Source organism: Jaculus jaculus, chromosome 1, assembly GCF_020740685.1.
Source record: "Jaculus jaculus isolate mJacJac1 chromosome 1, mJacJac1.mat.Y.cur, whole genome shotgun sequence".
NCBI lineage: Eukaryota > Metazoa > Chordata > Mammalia > Rodentia > Dipodidae > Jaculus > Jaculus jaculus.
In genome coordinates this window covers 315981536-316003701 of record NC_059102.1, presented here as the reverse complement: position 1 = coordinate 316003701, position 22166 = coordinate 315981536, and the positions used below count along the sequence as shown (strand labels likewise).

Genomic DNA, 22166 nt, shown 5'->3' with positions numbered 1-22166 from the left:
CCCAAGGTCATTGCCATCTGAAAAGAGAAGGTTCTCTACCAAAAGTGAGAATAGCATTAATATATGGGTATGAACATTAAGAGAAGTGCTTACTGGGCACTTTGCTGAGCATAGTATATACATTTAGCTAGGCAGCAGCAGACATTACATCCCTAGGGCTCATGGCTACCCTTGTTGTAGGTTTTCAATATCAAGGATGTATTCCCTCCTATGTAGCGGGCCTCCAGTCCAGTTAGAGAGCGGTTGGGTTCCAACCATGACATCTTTTAATATTTATTTTTATTTATTTGAGAAAAAGAGAGGAGCATATATATATGTCGAGGGGGGGGGGATGGATGTACCAGGGCCTCCAGCCACTACAAATGAACTCCAGATACATGTGCCACTTTGTGCATCTGGCTTGTGTGGGTCCTAGGGAATCAAACCTGTGTCCTTTGGACTCGCAGGCAAGTGCCTTAACCTGTAAGCCATCTCTCCAATCCCCATCCCTTTTTGTGGTTTTTCACTCTAGCCCAGGCTGACCTGAAATTCACTATGTACTTTCAGGGTGGCCTCAAACTCAAGGTGATTCTCCCACCTCTGCCTCCCTGGGATTAAAGGCATGTACCACCAAGCCTGGCTCTTTTGGACTTTTGAGACAGTCTTTTTGAATCTCAACTGGCCTTGAACTTACAATCCTCTATCCTCCTCCCAGAATGCTCAATTCATGGTCTTTACCTAGGTGTGTGGGTGTTTGTTTGCTTTGTCTATTTTCCCTTTCATTTGGAAGGATTAAGCTGGAAAGTTGGGGGTTTTTGTTTTTGCTTTTGAGACTGGGTCTTAGGTAGTTCAGGCTGGCCTACAATTTATTTTTCCTCCTGCCTCTGATAGGAGACAGAAACTGGCTAGGCTGTCAGAGTGAGAGAATCCCAAATGTGAATGCTTTTTTATTCCTTGACTAAAATCAGGAAATGTCACTAAGCTTGCAGAAACCTGGGTGTGACACCTCCAGAAAAGATTTCCAGATCAAGCTTGCACCCTTTCTGAAGACAAGAACTCTGATTCTCACCTAAGATCGCTGTCCAAACTGTAAAATCTGGTCTTTGTTGTAGTAAACTGCCAACCTGCCAGCATGGTCTTCCTCATAGTCACACTTTCTTTGGGGGCAGTGTGACTACTGAGCCAGGTATGGTGGCACATGCCTTTAATCCCAGCACTTGGGAGGCAGAGGTAGGAGGATCACCATGAGTTCGAAGCCACCCTTGAGACTACATAGTGAATTCAAGGTCAACCTGAGCTAGAGTGAGACCCTACCTTGGAAAACAAACAAACAAACAAAAACATATTTGCTTCTCAAGGTTGGCTTCTCAAACACCCCTCTTACCTTCCTTGGCAAGAGCTCCTCCCTCTTTGCTTTCTTATGTTTTAGGCTTAAACCCTCTTCTCTTCATCCTCCTAAAGTTTTAAGCTATAATAAAAATCTGAACCTTATCCTCTGGTCCATGGATCTCATTCTTCAAATTCATCAGACAAGGGTCTGGGAACACCCCAAATTATCATACATTGGCATTATTGGCATGCAAGGAACCCAAAGTTTTTGTATCACTTCTGCCTCTGTCATGCTGGGATCCCAGGCATGGACTGCCATGCCTATCTCAAACTGGAATTACTAAGCTTCCACATGGGAGCACATACTTGGGAGGCTGACACGGGAGAATTGCAAAGTCCAAGGCCAACCTGGACTACTAGTGAGACTCTGTCTCTGAAATGAATGAAGGGTAAACATGGAGAAGTTATTGTTTTATCTTCTGCCCGGTTTCTTACTCATCTGGACCCCACTCAATTGACATTCCCTAGAAAAGCTCTTAGCCAGGTGTAGTGGTCCACCCCTTAAATCTCAGCACTTGGGAAGCAGAAGTAGGAGGATCATTGTGAGTTTGAGGCTAACTTGAGACTACATAGTAAATTCCACACCAGCCTGGGCTAGAGCAAAACCATACCTTGAAAACCCAAACAACATAAAAGCTTTTATCACTGGGGCAGCACAACCTGACTTGCACATACTTGATACTTGTCAATTGCCTGCCTTCTCCCCACCCTCATAGAATCTAAGACAGAGAGTAAGGATTTTCACTGTTGTTTATTGATGTACCCCCAGCTCCTAGTCCAGAGCTTAATAGATGGCTTAGTATTTAGGGCACTTGCCTGCAAAGTCAAAGGACCCAGGTTAGATTCCCCAAGACCCATGTAAGGCAGATGCACAAGAGAGCACACTCATCTGAAGTTCGTTTGCAGTGGCTGGAGGCCCTGGCGTACCTATTCTCTTTCTCTACCTGCCTATTTCTCTCTCACTCTCTCTCTTAAATAAATAGTGCTTGGTGTGGTGGTGCATGCCTTAAAAAACAAATGTCAAGCTGAAGGCTAAGAACTTAGAAGTCAATGTAAGACAGGAAAAGTGTTTTTGTGACTTTGGATTAAGCAAAGGATAATTCAAATATAGTAGCAGCAGATTTACTGCTTCCCACACCCCTGCCCCACCCTTCACTCCCAGCCTGTTTTCCTCAGAGGTCAGTACATCTGCATTGCAACGAATAAGCCTTCCTGAGAAAACCTCCCCCTTCCTCCTCTTGTTTCTGTCTTCATTCTCCCTTCCTTCCTTCCTTTCATTAATTAATTAATTAATTATTATTATTATTTGTTTGTTTTTCGAGGTAGGGTCTCACTCTAGCCCAGGCTGACCTGGAATTTACTATGTAGACTCAGGGTGGCCTCGAATTCACAGCGATCATCCTACCTCTGCCTCCCGAGTGCTGGGATTAAAGGCATGTGCCACCATGCCCGGCTTTATTATTTATTTATTTTTAACTTTTTTTTAAAAGGTAGCATATGGATTTATTAAGATGCTTCTAAAACAGCCCTGGGGGCTTGCCCATGACACTCTTAATGTACAAAGCCAAGACATTCTGCCAATTATCCTTGAGCAATGACACCAAGAAATTGACAGCCAGGTGACCTTCACATGACCAACTGTAATAGCCAGACACAACACCTTCTTCATATGGAATTTGATGGGACTTCACTTCTCCCACTTTGGTCATCATGTTTTCATTATGAGTCAGCAGGGAAGAGAACTTGCCTGCCTTGTTCAGGTCTGGGCCCAGGATTCGTAGGATTTGCTTGATCCAAGACACTGGAAAGGCATCATACTCCTTGGCCAGCTTCTTGACCCATTTCTTGTTGTTAAGCTTCTTCAGTGCCTTGATAGCCATGTGGAGGATTGTCCACTGCATTGATCCCTGAGGGTCATAGTTCTTCAGGCTGATCTGCAGCTCCACCATCTCTAGAAACTTTCTGCGCTTGGGCTGGTTCCCATGCAGGACTTCCAGCACCACCTTGTACAGGGTGTCATGAGAGACTGCCACTCGTGGCAGCTGGTTGGGCTGCAATACCAGAAAAGCTTAACTTTTAAAAATTGACAGCTTCCATATTATAGACAATAAACTATGATAATCCCCTCCCCACTCCCATTTTCCCTTCACAGGTCCATGCTCCATCCTCTTTAAAAAAATATTTTATTTTTATTTATTTATTACAGGCAGAGAGAGAGAGAGAGACAGAAAGAGAGAGAGAGGGAGGAAGAGAGGATGAGCCCGCCAGGGTCTCTAACCATTGCAAATGAACTCCAGACACATGCTGCACCTTGTGTATCTGGCTTGTGCCTTAAACCACTAAGCCAACTCTACAGCCCTTATTTATTTTTTTAATTTTTGGTTTTCAAAGGTAGGGTTTCATGGTAGCCCAGGCTGACCTGGAATTCACTATGTGAATTCCATTCACGGTGGCCCTGAACTCACAGTGATCCTCCTACCTCTGCTGCCCAAGTGCTGGGATTAAAGGCGTGCCACCACGCCAGGCTTGTTTCATTTTATTTCAATTACTTATTTATTTTGTTTTCTTTTTTGAGATAGCTTCTCACTCTAGCCCAGGCTGACCTGGAATTCACTATGTAGTTTTAGGGTGGCCTTGAACTCAACAGGGATCGTCTTATCTCTATCTGCCAATTGCTGGGATTAAAGGCATGTGCCTCCATGCTTGGCTGGTAGTTGATTTTCTTTTTATTTTTTTCTTTTTGTTTATTTTTATTTATATATTTGAGAGTGACAGAGAGAGAAAGAGAAAGAGAGAAAGAGAATGGGCGTGCCAGGGTCTCCAGCCACTGCACATGAACTCCAGATGCATGCACCACCTTGTACATCTGGCTTATATGGGTCCTAGGGAATTGAGCTTCGAACTGGGGACCTTAGGCTTCTCAGGCAAGTGCTTAACCGCTAAGCCATGTCTCCAGCCCTGGTAGTTGATTTTTTTGAGGCAGGGTCTCACTCTAGCATAGGATGACCTGGAACTCACTCTGTAGCCAAAATTAGCCTCAAACTCAAGTAGATCTTCCTACCTCAGTTTCCCGAGTGCTAAGATTAAAAGCGCACAGTACCACGCCTGGCTATATTAATTCATGGTGTGTGTCCACTACATGTAAAATAATGAGAACAGTGATAGTCAGAAATAGGTGCTGGGGGCTGGAGAGATGGCTTAGCGGTTAAGCGCTTGCCTGTGAAGCCTAAGGACCCTGGTTCGAGGCTGGGTTCCCCAGGTCCCACATTAGCCAGATGCACAAGGGGGCGCACACGTCTGGAGTTCATTTGCAGAGGCTGGAAGCCCTGGCGCGCCCATTCTCTCTCTCTCCTTCTGTCTTTCTCTGTGTCTGTCGCTCTCAAATAAATAAATAAATAAATAAAAATTAAAAAGAAATAGGTGCTCGAAGCCGGGTGTGGTGGCATGTGCCTTTAATCCTAGCACTCAGGAGGCATAGGTAGGAGGATAGCCATGAGTTTGAGGCCACTCTGAGACTACATAGTGAATTCCAGGTTAGCCTGGGCTAGAGTGAGACCTTTCCTCGGAGGGGAAAAAAAAAGGTGCTGGGAAGTCACCAGAGTTCCATATGACTTCAGTCTTTAAGTTCAGCAGTTTCCTCCTTTGGTAACCTTTGGAACATGGCATTCTAATGTCAACAGACTTGTGGGCATAGATCCTCCTCGTGGAAGATATGTTCAATGCCCATAGGATTCATCTGTAGGCATGTTGGCAAGGCTTGCCAAGCTGGTAGAACAAAAGCCAGAGCCATGACAAGAGAGAGAAAGAAGGAAGGAAGAAATGGTGCTGGGGAAGGTGTAGGTAGCATCTCCACTGCAGCAGGTGAACGAGGAGGTGGACTTCTCCATTCAGGAGACCATGGAGACGAATAAGCCCTGCATGTACCTGGCTGTCCACACAACAAGGTGTTATTGGACAAGAGGCTGAGAGCAAGGATCTGCAGTGTGAGGTGGAACTTGAGGAGCCCACGTTCACACCTAGGAGGGTGAACTGGAAGGATTCATAGGCCCTGAAGTAAATCAAAGCCACCCAGGCTGTAAATGAAAGTCCAGCACCTGTGCAGGATGGTGTCCATGGGGCAAAGGAAGCCCACCAGCTGGTGAAACTGGCCAAACATCAACTAGATGAAATCTGTGAGGAGCAGGAGATGGTCACATCCCAGACAGAAGTTGTCCTTGCCCTGTTGGACACAGTGAAGGAGCAGGACCAGGTCCTGACACAGCTGACTGAACTCCTGCCCAGCTGGAACCGTCCTCAGAATAACAGGAGCAGCCAGGACTAGGCTTGCCTCTGGACCATGCCATCCCTTCTCCCTTTCAGCTCCCTGACAACCTCAACTCATGACATTCCACAGTCTGTGACCAAGATCCCCTTGGAAAAAGATGCCCACTACTAGTTTCAAACCTAGCCAGAAGTACAAATATCAGTCTCTCTCTTGGTGCCTTGAGGAGGCTTCCCCTCCTCAAGGGGGCCAGCACTAGCTAAGGCTCCATGTGCTTAAGTGTTTCTGGAGGAAAATCACAAAAAAATTAGATGGAGATGCAGAGACCCCACCAAGAGTTACTGAGAACCCATTTTTTTTTGTTTTTTTTTTTTTTTTTTAAACCAGGAATGTGGCTGAGAGTAAAGACATCACAGTGCAGTGATGCACACGAGGATGACATCCATTGGTGCTCATGGGGGTAGGGGGCAGGGGTGGGTGGGGGCTTTCAGGTCACTGTCCAGCACTTCAGCAGTCTGTGTAGGCCCTTGTCCCTCTTTGGTTTGTATGAAATCTGCCATGGAAGATTCTGGGGATGGCACACTTAGATCCAGACAGAGCCAACCAGAAAAGCATGATTCTTTTCTGTAGTGTATAGCTGACTGACTCCAAGCCCTGGTCTTGTCATGCACACACAATGGTAGAGATGCCCAACTACAGAGATGACACGTTGCTCAGTCATCATTGTTCCATAAGGACATTGACTAGACATTCTCCAATTTATTTATTTATTGCTTTGAGGTAGGGTCTCATTCTAGCCCAGACTGACCTGGAGTTCACTCTGTAGTCTCAGGGTGGCCTTGAACTCATGGCAATCTTCCTACCTCTGCCTCCTAAGTGCTGAGATTAAAGGCGTGTGCCACCACGCCCAGCTACATTCTCCAATTTTACATCAGGAGCCAGGATCCTTGGTAAGGATTCCAGATGATGAGTCACCTGTTGTTTTTGTACAGGCAGGTGCTTCCCAGAGAGTTATGTGAAACTCGAAGAAGCACAAAGGTTATGTTCGTTCAAAGAAGCAGAAAATGAGTTGTCACCTGAACAACCTGCTGCCGATGTTTTCATTTTTCACAAATCAGTGACTAAACACAGTACATCATAACAACCCAACGTGGTGATTCCTCTAACTGCCGTTAGCATTATGCAGAGTGGTCTGTGAACTACAGCCCGACACAGGGAGAATCCCATCGGAACCTAAAGCCAGGCACAATGAGTTACACCAACACACACACACGTGCAAATTTTTTTTTTTCTTTTTCGAGGTTGGGTCTCACTCTGGCCCAGGCTGACCTGGAATTCACTATGTAGCCTCAAACTCAGTGACACTCCTACCTCTGCTTCCTGAGTGCTGGGATTAAAGGTGTACGCCACCATGCCCAGCCCTAAATAAATATTTTTTTTTGAAAAGGCACAAGTGACTGGTGCTTATTTCTAGAGGCAAGAGGCCCTGCCCACCCCCAACACACCTACCTACTTGCAGACAAATAAAAATAAAAATAAATGGAATAGTGAATTGCTTTTTACTACTCAATAGTACTTTAGGTCTATGCTTCACATATATACTAAGAAAAAATGTTTAAGTTATTTTTCTCCTTCAATAATGTATTAGTTCATGTGATGGTTAATACTGACTTTCAAGTTGATAGGGTCTAGAATTATGTAGCAGACAAATCTCTGATCCTGCTAGAGTTTTAGACTAGTTAATGGAGGTGGGCAGGCCCAGCCTCTGTGGGTGACACCATCCTGCATAGGGACTGAATAAAGAGGAGAAAACACGCTGGGCACAGCATTTACTGATGTTTCCTGACTGAAAGCTGAGGGGGACCAGTTGCTTTATGTTCCTGTTGCCCTGCTTCTCCATCATGATGAACTAAATTTTCCTTTTTTTCGAGGTAGGGTTTCACTCTAGCTCAGGCTGACCTAAGTAAGTCACTATGCAGTCTCAGGGTAATCTCGAACTCAGGACAATCCTACCTCTGCCTCCCATGTGCTAGGATTAAAGGTGTGTGCCACACCTGGCCGAACTGTATCTTCTTGAATTGTAGGTTGAAATAATCTTCAAAAAAAAAAAATCATGTGTTTGCAAGCAGTGAGAGGGAGGAAGACAGAATACATGAATGGGCATACCAGGGCCTCCAGCTCTTGCAAATGAACTCCAGGTGCATGTGCTACCCTGTGCGTCTGGCTTTACATGGGCACTGGGGAATTGAATCTCTGTTGTTAGGCTTTGTAGATAAGCTCCTCAACATCTAAGCTATCTCTCTAGCTATCGTAGTGAGCTTCATGTTGCTGGGATGAACCTTCAGACTAGACACAGTGATGGAAGGAAGGAAATTTACTGAAGCTTACAGATCCAGGGGAAGTTCCATGATGGTAAAAGGAGCTGGCCGCCTTTCACAAGTCCATGCAGAGATAAAAACCAACAACACCATAAGCAAGCACACACCAGAACCCCAGGCAGAGCTCAAGCATTCTGTATATCTTTAGTCTGAAAACTAAGATCCGCCTTCACATCTTAGGGCTCGACCCTAGGATCTACCCACAGTGACACCAAGTTACAAGCTTGAATAAAACTTCTGAATCTGCCTGATTATTTTAGCTAAATTCGGAGATATTTCATTGGGCAGGAAAACATATATTAACAACATTTCTAGCCACAGTTATTTAAGCATAATGTGAAAGCATCCAGACCAAAGGTAAGTAGCTATTTCCATCACAGTTGCCTGTGCCCAGGGAATAAGATGCATCCTTCATAATTGAATTGGTTTTTCCCACTTCCAACTGGAAACAAAACAGAAATAAAATAAATAATTATTGAAGGAAAGCTACCTGCTTTGGTGTGGTAGCTACATGAAAAGAAAGTGTTCAAGAAATGAATGGCAAGCTAGGAAGCTCTTGTAGAAATTTATTTTATTTAAGAAATAAAACATGAGAACAATGGCTGTAAAGGACAAATCAATGACAAGTGGCTTGCATTTTGTAAAACCAAATGATTTCTTCTGAGACTTTAAGTGCTTGGGCACACAGATGGTACTTATCAAGGGAATGAAATACCCTAGGAAAAGGGGATATAGCTAGGAATTTGGTGTGGCTGAGTAAAAATTGCATCTTACTTGTTACATCTTGCTCCCTTCTAAGTAAAAAGAAAGCAAAAGTGGTGGTGGGGGGGGGAGGGGAGGAATAAGTACTGAGGAATTTATTAACAATGCCCATCAGAAAGTTTTCATTTGATCCTTGAAAGACCTAAGCTACAAAGGCAGCAAGGCCAACCATGACCACAACTGTAGTCACCTGAAGAAGATGAGAGGTTCTCAGAACAACAAAGCCAGGTCTGGATATTCTGATTCACCACAGAAGGGAAAAGGACTAAGTGTTAGGGAGCACCAAGGGTCAACAATCTGAGGGTGGCTATGGAGGGAGGGAGGGAGGGAGGGAGGGAGGGTGAGTATGATAAAGACAGACTACGGCAGAAAACAGATGCTTCACTCCCACACCCAAGGGCACCTCAGCGAAACTGAAGAGGACTGATCCTCAGACCAATCACATCTTTGCCAATTTCTGTCACCTGTAGGAGAGGAAACAGGGCCAAGTCAGAGATCTGTGAAACTGGGAATCCTGGAACGCTTACTCCCTATTCCCCTCAGGAAGCAATCAGATGGATGGCTGTCTCTGAGAAGTGGAGTGGCGGGGGTGGGAGGGTGAGGTGTAGGGGGGAAGCCCTGGTTCTCAGTGTCACCGCCTCAAGGAGCAGGGCGAGGACACAGTAGTCAAGACCGTATGCTTCCTGCTCTCTCCCTCCCCTCAATATCCAAGCTGTGTTTCAAAGACAGTACTTACTGTGGTGACTCTGCAGATTTGCCCCTTGAACTCGGGGGAATAGCAGGCCCCACTGAGTGGACACTTCTCCACTGGCTTTCCACGGTAGATGGGCCGATAAGATGCAGCACAGATGTCAAAGGGGTTGTGCATGTCATAACTGAGCTGGTAGGCATCTGTGGGGTTCTTCTCACAGGCAGACAGGATTTTTCTGGTCTAGGTGAGGGTAGGAATGTTTTACTTAAGAGGCCAGAAAGTAGCACACAACAAATATGATGATTTTTTTTGGAAGTAGGGTCTCATTCTAGCCCAGACTGACCTGGAGTAATTGTAGTCTCAAGGTAGCCTCAAATTCACAATGATCCTCCTACCTCTGCCTCCCAAGTGCTGGGATTACAGGTGCCACCACACCCAGCATATCCAATGATCTTTGATGCCAGATGCCACTATATGCTGGGTGTGGTGGCACCTATAATCCCAGGACTCAAGAGCCAAGAGGATGATCTTAAGTCACAGGCCAACCTGAGCAATAAGATTCTGTCTCAAAAAACAAAATACAGGGCTGGAGAGATGGCTTAGTGGTTAAGCACTTGCTTGTGAAGCCTGAGGACCCCGGTTCGAGGCTCAATTCCCCAGGACCCACGTTAGCCAGATGCACAAGGGGGCACATGCGTCTGGAGTTCTTTTGCAGTGGCTGGAGGCCCTGGTGCACCCATTTTCTCTCTCGTTCTCCCTCTTTCTCTGTCTGTCACTCTCAAATAAATAAAAATAAACAAAAACCAAAACAAAACAAAACAACAACAACAAAAAAACCAAAATACAAAGCTGGGCATGGTGGTGCATGACTTTAATCCCAGCACTCGGGAGGCAGAAGTAGGAGGATCACTGTGAGTTCGAGGCCATCCTGAGACTACATAGTGAATTCCAGGTCAACCTGGGTGAGAGTGAGACCCTACGTCAAAATCCAAACAAAAACCAAACAAAAAAGCAACTAGGGCTAGAGAGATTGCCCTAGCATGCCCATTCTATCTACCTCTTTCTCTCTTTCACATTTTCTCAAATTTTAAAAAAGTAACTAGCTGGGCGTGGTGGTGAATGCCTTTAATCCCAGCACTTGGGAGGCAGAGGTAGAAGATCGCCATGAGTACAATATTACCCTTAGACTACTGAGTGAATTCCAGGTCAGCCTGGGCTACAGCAAGACCCTACCTTGAAAAACCAAAGAAAAAAAAACAAAAAACAAAAAACTATATTACATGAATACAGTCCCATGCTCTTTACAGGATGTATGAAAATCAATTTTTTTGGGGGGGGGGTTTCAAGGTAGGGTCTCATGCTAGCCCAGGTTGATCTAAAAATTCACTATAGTCTCAGCCTGGCCTCGAACTCATGGCAATCCTATCTCTGTCTCCTGAAATTATTATTTAAGTTTATACTGACAACTTCCTTAATTGTAAACAATATCCAATGGTAATCCCCCCCCATTTTCCCCTTTGAAACTCCACTCTCCATCATATCCCCTCCCCCTTTCAATCAGTTTTTCTTTTATTTTGATGTCATCATCTTTTCCTTCTATTTTTTTTTTTAATTTTTTATTTATTTATTTGAGAGCGACAGACACAGAGAGAAAGACAGGTAGAGGGAGAGAGAGAGAATGGGCGTGCCAGGGCTTCCAGCCTCTGCAAATGAACTCCAGACGCGTGCGCCCCCTTGTGCATCTGGCTAACATGGGACCTGGGGAACCAAGCCTCGAACCAGGGTCCTTAGGCTTCACAGGCAAGCACTTAACCGCTAAGCCATCTCTCCAGCCCATCTTTTCCTTCTATTAAGATGGTCTTGTGTAAGTAGTGTCAGGCACGGTGAGGTCATGGATATCCAGGCCATTTTGTGACTGGAGGAGCATGTTTTAAAGAGTCCTATCCTTCCTTTGGCTTTTACATTCTTTCTGCCACCTCTTCCACAATGGACCCTGAGCCTTGGAAGGTGTGATAGAGATAATGAAATGAAATTATTTAAATATTCTATTTATTTGAGAGAGAGGAAGAGGCAGACATATATAAGGAGAGAGTGGGCATGCCAGGGCTTCTAGCCACTGCAAACTCTAGACATATGTACCACCTTTGTGCAGCTGGCTTAAGTGGGTACTGGGTAATTGAACCCAGGTCCTTAGGCTTCACTCCAGACCCCAGCTTTGTTTTTATTTATTTATTTTTAAGATAGGGTCTCATTTTAGCCCAGGATGACTTGGAAATCACTATGTAGTCTCAGGGTGGCCTTGAACTCAGAGCAATCCTCCTACCTCTGCTTCCTGATTGCTGGGACTAAAGGTATGTGCCACCACGCCCAGACTATATGTAAAAATTTAATAGTGTCATTGATAACTGATGGTCATGGTAGCACATATGTATAATCCTTGCACTCAGGAGGCTAAGACAGGAAGAATAGCAGTTTGAGGACCAGTCTGGAATACAAAGTGAAATCTCAAAAATTCTCTCTTGCTCTCCCTCACACACACACTCACACACAGCTCCATTAATTTAAACCCACAATCTTATACCATGTTTGGGGATTAGATTATCAGGGTGGGGCCCTAAAAAGGGTTAAAGCAGGATTTCATTGCCCAAGAATACTTAATAGAATATGTAAGTTAAATCGAAGAGGACAATATAGGATATCTGAGCTTAAGGGAAGACTGGGGTTATGTGCAGGTGCAGTGGAGCTAGTTTAGGTTGCAAGCCACTCATATCAATGCCACATTTAAATGAACTATTATTATTTTTTTTAACTCTTCATTTATTATTATTTTTATTTCTAGAAACAAAAAGAAGGTCAGTAAGTCAACAGAGGGTGGCATTCTGTTAGCTCCTTTTTGTTGAATGTTGTTTAGTTTCAGAAGCAGGGATCTTGGGCATCTGCTCCTTCATTTAAGAGATCTGGTTCCCCTATGGTTACTGAAGGAGTTCCCATTTACCTGTTGAGCCACTTCAGGCTTGGGCCCAAGTTCCAGCAGGCGCCGGGCAAAGGTGGCAGCTGTCTTGAAGTTCTTGAGCTTGAAGAAGAGGTTGAGGGCTGTCCGCAGTACCAGGATCATGTGCACAGGCTGCAGGTTGGAGTGTGTGAAATAGGCTGCCATCTAATGGACAGAAAGAGGAGCATATATCAAGATGATGTTACTGGGCTTGGCAGTTAAGGAGCTTATCTGCAAAGCCAAAGGACTAGGTTCAATTACCCAGGACCCACATAAGCCAGATATACAAGGTGGTACATGCATCTAGAGTTCATCTGCAGTGGCTGCAGGCCCTGGTGTACCCATTCTCTTTTTCAGAAACAAAGTTAATTAAAAAAAAGTTGATGTTACAACTGGTAAGGTCATTTATAAACTGCTTCATAAAAATAACAACAAAAACAAACAGGACCTGGCATGGTGGTGCATGCTTTTAATCCTAGCATTTGGGAAGCAGAAGTAGGAGGATCACTATGAATTTGAGGCCACCCTGAGACTACATAGTGAATTCCAGGTCAGCCTGGGCTAGAGTGAGACCCTACCTCAAAAAACAAACAAACAAACAAAAATCAAAACAAAAAAAGCAAACAGGATTGGTTGTAAAACAAAGTTTGGTTTTCTCTGTAGCTGTGCATGGTGGAGCATGCTTTTAATCCCAGCACTTGAGAGGCCAAAGTAGGAGGGTCACTGTGTTTGAGGACACCCTGAGACTACACAGTGAATTCCAGGTCAGCCTGGGCTACAGACCCTACCTTAAAAAGCTGAAAAATCGGCGGCGTGGTGGCTCATGCCTTTAATCACAGCACTAGGAGGCAGAGGTAGGAGGATCACCATGAGTTCAAGGCCACCCTGAGACTACATAGTGAGTAGTGAGTTCCAGGTCAGCCTGGGCTAGAGTGAGACCCTACCTCGAAAAACCAAAAAAAAAAAAAAAAAAAAAAAAAAAAAAAAAACATGGCTGGAGAAATGGCTTAGTGGTTAAAGCACATGCCTGAGAAGCCTAAGGACCCAGGTTTGATTCTCCAGGTCCCACGTAAACCAAATGCACATGGTGGCTCATGCGTCTGGAGTTCGTTTGCAGTGGCTAGAGGTCCTGGTGCACCTATTATCTCTCTCTCCCTCTTTCTGTCTCTAATAAATAAATAAATAAAAATAAATATTAAGCGCTTGCCTGTGAAGCCTAAGGACCCAGGTTCGAGGCTCGGTTCCCCAGGTCCCACGTTAGCCAGATGCACAAGGGGGCGCACGCATCTGGAGTTCGTTTGCAGAGGCTGGAAGCCCTGGCGTGCCCATTCTATCTCTATCTGTCTTTCTCTCTGTGTCTGTCGCTCTCAAATAAATAAAAAAATGAACAAAAAATATTAAAAAAAAAACAATAAAAAAAATTGAAAAAACAGTCAGGCATGGTGGTGCTCATATTTAATTCCAGCACTTAGGAGGCAGAGGCAGGAGGATCACCATGAGTTCGAGGCCACCCTGAGACTACATAGTGAATTCCAGATAAGCCTGAGCTAGAGTGAGACCCTACTTCCAAAACAAAAACAAATTGAAAAGAACAAACCAGCAAAAACTCAAAGAAACCTCCCTAGGTATAGAGGACCTACCAATAAGACAAGGCTGGAGATAATGGAGGAAGAGGGGAAATGTAGCCTCTCTTCATAGAAACAGACCCATTTTTTTTTCCTACCCCAAAGCCAAAGTACTTTGGAACCAAAGAACTTAGATGTAATGGAGTGTTGAGGGGAGGATGCCTTTGCAATGCTCAAGAATCCATGGATCTTACCTCACAGATGCGCTTCTGCTGGTCTAGAGTCTCTTTGGGCAGCTTCTTCCTTTCTATTTCCATGGACAAACCCACAATGTATTCCCGGCATATGGTGATAAGCTGCTGGGCCTGGAGAGTTGCAGAGGAAGTTGTGGTACAAAAACCAGAATACGGGAGTGCCTAGGATTGGGACAAGTGGCTAGACCCCTCGTACCTCTGCGATCTCCTGCTTATTGTCCACAACAAGAAGTGGCACACTGAGCAGGATGGAGCGGAATTTCTCCACAGCCTCCTCAAATTTGCCAACTGTGGTGAGCTGGTAGCAGAGCTGTAGCCGCTGGATAAGGTCATTGAGCTTCAGGCCCACGGCTGGCACACCATTCTTTAGCCCTGCATCCTTCCTGGACAGAGAACAACAGGTAGGAAACAGAATAGTCAACGGCCAACTAGGACTCATGTTCTCTTTCTGAAAAGCATGATCACAGACTCGCTACTGTGAAAGTAGCTGGGGATCAGGAAGGCAGCAGGTATAAACCAAACACTGCAGTAACTAACCAAAGATCTTTCCTATTAGGGAACCTTAGCCTTGAGACAATTCTGTGTAACTGAGACTACCATCTGAAGTAGCTACTTCCAACTCAGAACAGGCGGAAGCATGGAGCAAGGGACTTACCAATTGCGATTAGGGTAACTATACATGGAAGGCAAGCAGGGAAGAGCTTGGTAGGCGGTACGGCCTCGAGCAAATGTCTGCAGGAACAGCTGCTTATAGGGGCCAAACTGGATTACGCCTACCTGGTCATGAAGAAGCTAGAACATAGGAAGAAGGAAACATGGATTTGGGCACTGCCAGTTAAACATTACTTGAACTTAGGCAATGTACTTAACTCTTTTGTATTGCTTTCTCTTAGTAAAATACATTTAATTATATAATCAGCTTTATTTAAAGTATTGAATAATAGTCTTGGCAGACAGTGATATTAAATAAATATTAGTGGTTGCTGTAGTTATTACTGTTGTTACAACACGACTTGGTGTTCAAAGTATACACCTGTCACAGGAAGGGGTGCTGATTTCATTAACATGAGCTAGAGAGCAGGCTGTGAATAAAGACGAGGAAATAGCTGAAGGGTCCATCTTAAAAGGTTACAGCAGACGTGATCCCAGGGCTAATGGAAGCAGGTAAGAGGAAGCCCTTACAAAATAGGTTCCTGGGGCTGGAGAGATGGTTCAGTGGTTAAGGCACTTGCCTACAAAGCCTAAGGACCCAAGTTTGGTTCCCCTGTGCCCACATAATGCCAAATGTACAAGATGGCGCATGCATCTGGAGTTTCTTTGCAGTGGCTAGACACCCTGGTGCACCTGTTCTCACTTTCTCTACTTCCGTCCTTTTGAGTCAGTCAGATCCTTTCCATTTGGTTGAAGAGATGTCACCATCCCTTTGAGACTCTGGGCTAGGCACATTCAAGAGAAAGGGCCAAGGTTACTTCAAGACTTACCCGCATGGCTGTTTCAAAAGAGCCTGCCAGGATGTGATCAACTGGAAGCTGAGAGTTATTGCACCAGATCTAATAATAAAACAGAAAATCCAGGGCTGGAGAGATTGTTCAGTGGTTAAGGCACTTGCCTACAAAGCCTGATGACTCAGTTTCGATCCCATAGTATCACATAAAGCCAAATACACAAAGCAGCACATGCATCTGGAGTTTGTTTACAGTGACTAGAGGCCCTGGTGCCCATTCTCTCTCTACTTGATAATACATATATTTAAAAAAGAAACAGAAAAGCCAATCCACGAGAAATACTGCCTTTTCTCTTTTCAAATTGTCAAGTACCCACTACTTCTTCCCCATGAATCAAGCATTAGCCAGCTTAGGAATCCTCATCTCCATTTGGCTGTATTTTCCTGCTTACCTGAGCTGGGCTTGTTCCCTTGGTTGGGGGCACAAAGAACCCATCTTCAGCACCACCAGCTGTGCCAGAAGGTATATCCTAGAGAAAAAAGCAGTAATTTTATTTATTTATCCAGGACCTCAAGTACCCCAGTGTGGCATTGAACCCTCTCTGTAGCCAGGGTGATCCCCCAGCTTTCACCTCCAGTGTTGGGATTACACTCCACACCTGGTTTACAGTGCTAGGAATGGAGCCCAGGACTTCAGGCGTACTACACAAGCACTTCACTTACTGAGCTGTGTCCCTAGCCCCCAAAGTAAGACATCTTTTTTGGGGGGGTTTTTGAGGTAGGGTCTCACTCTAGCTCAGGCTGACCTGGAATTCACTATGGCCTTGAACTCATGGTGATCCTTCTACCTCTGCCTCCTCAGTGCTGGGATTAAGGCGTGTGCCACCACGCCCAGCCTAGTTAAAACATTTTAAAAGGCTGCTTAGAGCCAGGCATGGTGACACATGTCTTAGAGGTAGGAGGATTGGGACTGCTGCGAGTTCGAGGCCACCCTGGACTAGAGCAAGACCCTATTATGATAATAAAACAAAACAAACCAATCAAGGAAAAGGTGCTTAGGCATGCATTCTGAGGAATCCAACATAAACATTGACCTTATTTCCTAGCCTGTTGGGGGAAAAGGATGTGGGAGAAGAACCCCACAACAGGAGCCACCCCACCAGTAACAACATGACATACCAAAAGCTCTAATTCATATTTTAAAAACTTGTTGCTTTTCCATAAACTGTGCTGGCACCACCCTGATTATCTCATCTTCCTTTCTCTTTCAAATGGAAGATAGGCATTAGACAGGAGTAGATCCCTCCCTTGTGGAGACTCCCAGACAGGTGTGGGTATGACAGAGCCACTAGTCTTCACAGAGAAAAGGGATAACTTCCCAAGGATAACAGTTTTACATACCAGCTCAGGTGGGAGCTCCAGATCTTCTTCTACATCCCAACCACCTCCTTCTTCCTGTCCCTTGCCAAGAGCATCATCCCCTAAACCTTCTGTGGCCTCCACAAACCCATCTGGAAGGAAAATCCATGATCAACACAGACTTGGGTAGTAGCGCACTCTTAGCTAAAGGAAAGTACAATGGTAGGATCCAAATGGGTTCTGTGGGTTAGAAGCCTTGAAGACTGCCCCTCAACTAGCTAAATCCATGTAGTCTGTCATCTCAAACAGCGCTCTTACCTTCATCGAGCTGTAGCTCTGCGTCTTCTCCCCAGCCCTCAGCACCAACAGTGTCAATGTCAATGTCAGCAGCCAGTGCTCCTCCTTTCCCTACCAGAACCAGAACAGAAAGGAGCTGGTTATCGCCTAGCCTAGCGTGTCTTGCAATGCGCATACTTTTGGACGTAGATATCCATGACTGTGTCCTTAGGAATATGTGTGGTTAACTTAGGAACTGCTAACTGAACTTCAAAAGATGCACTTTATCTGTTATTCTCCAAAGAAACAAAAGGCAGTATTTGCGCTCAGGTTCTCTTCTATACACATGCTTTCCTCCTTTCCTTTCTCCCTCCCTCCTCTCCTCTTTCTTTCTTCTTTTAACTTTCTTTCTCTGTTTATTCTGAGGTAGGGTCTCACTGTAGCCCAGGCTGACCTGGAACTCATAGTAATCCTCTTCCCTCTGCCTCCTGAGTGCTGAGATTAAAGGTGTGCACTACCACAGGCAGCTCTCTTTTCCTTTTGGTTTTCCGAGGCAGGGTCTCACTCTAGCCCAGGCTGACCTGGAATTCACTATGTAGTCTCAGGGTGGCCTCAAACTCATGGACATCCTCCTACCTCTGCCTCCCAAGTGCTGAGATTAAAGGTGTATGCATCCCCCACCCAGCCCCTTTATTCTTTTGTATCTTTATTTATTTGCAAGCACAGAGAGAGGTAGAAAGAAGAAAATGGGCAAGCCAGGATCTCCAGCAGCTGAAAACAAACTGCAGATGCAAGCGCCACTTGGTGCTCCTGGCTTTATGTGTGCACTAGGGAATGGAGCCCAGGTCATTAGGCTTTGCAGGTAAGTGCCTGCCCCTGAACCATCTCTCCAGCCCCTCTTTCTTTTTGAAACATACTTTTTTTTTTTTTTAATTAATTTGTGTGAGAGAAAGAACACATGTGTGCACCATGGTCTTTTGCAGCTGCAAGTGAACTCCAGATGCATGTGTCACTTTCTCAATTTGGCTTATGTGGGTATTGGGGAATCACTGGGGAATCTAAGTTGGGCTGGCGTGCTTCGCAACAAGCACCTTTACTCCCTAAGGCATCTCCTCAGCTCTCTTTTTCTCTCCCCTTCGTTTTTGAGACATGGCCGCATGTGGTCCAGGCTTACTATGTACCCTAGGATGGCTAGCTTTGAACTCCTGCTTCCACTTTCCAAAGTCTAGGATTTACAGGTGTGTCACCACTACACCTGGCTCAACTTGTCTTTAATGACCTCAAAGGCCTCTCTTCAACCTGTAGGACTGGGCCCCAGCTCCATCTGGCATGCTGGTGCTCTAGGAAGCTTCACACAGACAAGGACAGATAGAACTGTTAGAGTATAGTCTAGGCTAGTTCTTCCTATTAATTAGCAACACAGCTGGGTCTGGTGGCCCATGCTTCTAATTTCCACACTTGGAAGGCTGAGGTAGAAGGACCTCTATGTGTTCAAATCCTAACTGGGCTACAGAGTAAGTTCCAGGCCAGGTAGGGCTAGAGCAAGACCCTGACTCAAAAAGTAAATATAAATAAAATAAAAAATTAAAAAATATATAAATCCGGGTGTGGTGGCATATGCCTTTAATCTCAGCATTTGGGGGACAGAGGAAGGGTTGCCACGAGTTCGAGGCCACCCTGAGACTAGTGAATTAATTCCAGGTCATCCTGGGCCAAAGCAAGACCCTACCTCGAAAAGCCAAAAAAGGAAAAAAAAGAAAGAAAGAAAAAATGAAACCACCAATGCCAAGTGCTATAGGAAGTACAGGTACTTACCCTTGCTGGCAATGGAGCCTTCAAAGAATCCTTTGGACACAGTTAATAAGGGCCAATTGGTATCTAATGGCATGATAGGTGCAGGCGGCTGGAGCAGTTTGGCATTAGGGTCTATGTCTGGAATCTGAGGGGTGGAAAAAAAATAGGTTAACCATGAGCAGTTTTCAGGAGTCATACTGGATATGGTGGCTCCTTTGAACTCTTCTTTCTTTTCTGTTTTTTTTTGAGGTAGGGTCTTGCTTTAGCCCTGGCTGACCTGGAATTCACTATGTAATCTCAGGGTGACTTTGAACTTATGGCAATTCTCCTATCTCTGGGTCCCTAGTGCTGGGATTAAAGATGTGGTGGCACCACACCCAGCTTCCTTTGAACTTATCATTTATTAATTTTTAAAAAATTATTTATTTGAGAGTGACAGAAGACAGACAGAGAAAGAGACAGAAAGATAGAGAAGGGCATGCCAGGGCCTCCAGCCACTGCAAACGAACTCCAGATGCATGCGTTGTCTTGTGCATCTGGCTTATGTGGATCCTGGGAAATTGAGACCCGAACCAGGGTCCTTAGGCTTCACAGGCAAGCGCTTAACCACTAAACCATCTCTCCAGCCCCCCCACCCCCTTTTCTTGGTTTTTCGAGGTAGGGTTTCACTCTAGCTCAGGCTGACCTGGAATTCACTATGTAGTCTCAGGGTGGCCTCAAATTCACGGCGATCCTCCTACCACTGTCTCCGGAGTGCTGGGATTAAAGGCGTGCACCACCATGCCCGGCTTCAGCCCTTTTTCTTAAAGGTAGGGTTTCACTTTAGCCCAGGCTGACCAGGAATTCACTGTGTAGACTCAGGGTGGCCTCGAACTTACAGTAACCCTACCTCTCCTACCAAGTGCTGGATTAAAGGCCTGGCTGTCTTTTGAACTTTTATTTCTAAGCCTCTTTAACTTGGTGTAGAATGAAACTTACAGTTTAAATTGTCCCAAGATCTAAGTTAATCTTGTAATTAGAGACACTGCATAATACTTACTGTCTCCTTCTCTGGGTCAAATGTCTCCTTTAGGCTCTCAGCTTCTTCATCTAAGCCATGGGTAGCAGCTGTGAGATAGGCCAGGGACTCTGTAGAAAAAAGATGGAATTTGTGGTATAGGTCTAATTCCAAGGGAGTGTGGCTCTGGTAGATTCAGGGACTCCTAATGCTTAGCTAATTAACCAACCCTCAAGTGTGAGTTGGAGTCATTAACTAGGTTTAATGGAAAAGCATGGCAAGTGATGACATGGCATGTTCAAGATTAGCTAATAACGACTGTGCCTTCTATCTTGGATGCCCTCTTGCTCAAGTTCTCTGGGAGTTAACTAACTGCCACATTGGGAATTGCATAATGAAGAAGCCAACATGGAAAGATAAGGCCATCTTCCAGGCAAGAGAGAGCAAGAACTGAGCAATGCCCACACCCATGTGAGTATGGAAATGGACTCTTGCCTAGTGGGCCTTAAATGTCTGTAGTTCTGGCCAACACCTTGACTGCAGCTTATGAGAAACACCGAGCCAGAGCTAAACCATGTTCCAAATGCAAGAGAAGACATGTTGGTAGTTTGTTTTTGAGGTTGAGTATTGCTCTAGTTCAAGCTGGCCTGGAATTCACCATATGGTCTCAGGCTGGCCTCAAACTCACGGCAACTCATGCGCCCATGTTTGTAGCTTTAAATTATAATGGGGATGGGGGGGGGGAGCTGGAGAGATGGCTTAGTAGATAAGGTGCTTGCCTGAAAAGCTCAAGGACCCAGGTTAGATTCCCCAGGACCCATGTAAGCCAGATGTACAAGGTGGCACATGTGTCTGGAATTCTTTTGCAGTAGTTGAAGGCCCTGGTACGCAAAGTCTCTTTCTTAAATAAATATTTATAAACTATAGCTGGGGAAGGAGTGGCAGGCCCCATGTTGGGTTGTGAAGGTGGCAGGAAGCACTAAAGGGCAGGTGCCAAAGACATGGATAAAGAAGGTAAAGCTTTCAAACAGAAACAAAAGAGGGGAAGGGGCTGGAGAAGTGGCTTAGTGGTTAAGGTACTTGCCTGAGAAGGACCCAGGTTTGATTCCCCAGTTCTCATGTATGCCAGCTATATAAGGTGACTGGAGTTTGTAGTGGCTCGAGGCCCTGGTGCACCCATTTTTTTTTTTCTCTCTCTCTCTGCCCCTTTCTTTCTGTCAGATAAATAAAATATGTCAGGCATGGTGGCGCATGCCTTTAATCCCAGCACTTGGGAGGCAGAGGTAGGAGGATCCCCATGAGTTCAAGGCCACCCTGAGCCTCCATAGTGAATTCCAGGTCAGCCTGGGCCAGAGTGAGACCCTACTTCAAAAAATAAAACAAACAAACAACAAAAAAACCCAAAAAGTATTTTAGAAAATGGGGAGCTCCAAGGGCCTAAGAAAACAGGCCCTGGCCACAAGTGGAATCAAAAAAGTCTTACCAGGCATGGTGGTGCATGCCTTTAATTCCAGCACTTGGGAGGCAGGGGTAGATGGATCACTATGAGTTCGAGTCTACCCTGAGAGTACAGACAACATAGTGAATTCCAGGTCAGCCTGAGCTAGAGTGAGATCCTACCTCAAAAAACAAACAAAAAAAGTTTTGAGGGGGCTGGAGAGATGGCTTAGCAGTTAAGCACTTGCCTGTGAAGCCTAAGGACCCCAGTTCGAGATTCAGTTCCCCAGGTCCCACGTCAGCCAGATGCACAAGGGGGCGCACGCATCTGGAGTTCGTTTGCAGTGGCTGGAAGCCCTGGCGCGCCCATTCTCTCTCTCTCCCTCTATGTGTCTTTCTCTCTGTCTGTTGCTCTCAAATAAATAAATAATTAATTAAAAAAAAAAAGTTTTGAGGTTTGGAGCATTTTACTTTGGATTTTCAATCACAAATGTTCAAAGACCTGTACTAAGTTTTAGAGAAATTTGTTAGACAATAATGAATTCATAACAAATATAGTTATTACCTTTATAATCTATCATCAATATT

General features: G+C 45.1%; 1 protein-coding gene and 1 pseudogene across 2 annotated transcripts in view; both read right to left on the bottom strand.

Annotated features, from left to right (window-relative positions):
* Positions 1–2885: 2885 nt before the first annotated feature.
* Positions 2886–5104, bottom strand: LOC101601396 (annotated as a pseudogene).
* A 3457-nt stretch (positions 5105–8561) lies between these two features.
* The window catches only part of Copa (COPI coat complex subunit alpha), a 69298-nt gene continuing 55693 nt past the window's right edge, over positions 8562–22166 (bottom strand). For both annotated transcript variants that reach the window (XM_004671117.2, XM_004671118.2), the window contains exons 22-33: positions 20184–20272; positions 19166–19289; positions 17393–17482; positions 17117–17226; positions 16168–16245; positions 15753–15821; positions 14927–15063; positions 14468–14654; positions 14272–14382; positions 12456–12617; positions 9506–9700; positions 8562–9233 (exon numbers count right to left, since the gene is read on the bottom strand). In XM_004671117.2, coding sequence (XP_004671174.1) covers positions 9174–9233; positions 9506–9700; positions 12456–12617; positions 14272–14382; positions 14468–14654; positions 14927–15063; positions 15753–15821; positions 16168–16245; positions 17117–17226; positions 17393–17482; positions 19166–19289; positions 20184–20272 — 1412 coding nt within the window. In that variant the 3' untranslated portion in view covers positions 8562–9173. The remainder of the gene's footprint in view (positions 9234–9505; positions 9701–12455; positions 12618–14271; positions 14383–14467; positions 14655–14926; positions 15064–15752; positions 15822–16167; positions 16246–17116; positions 17227–17392; positions 17483–19165; positions 19290–20183; positions 20273–22166) is intronic.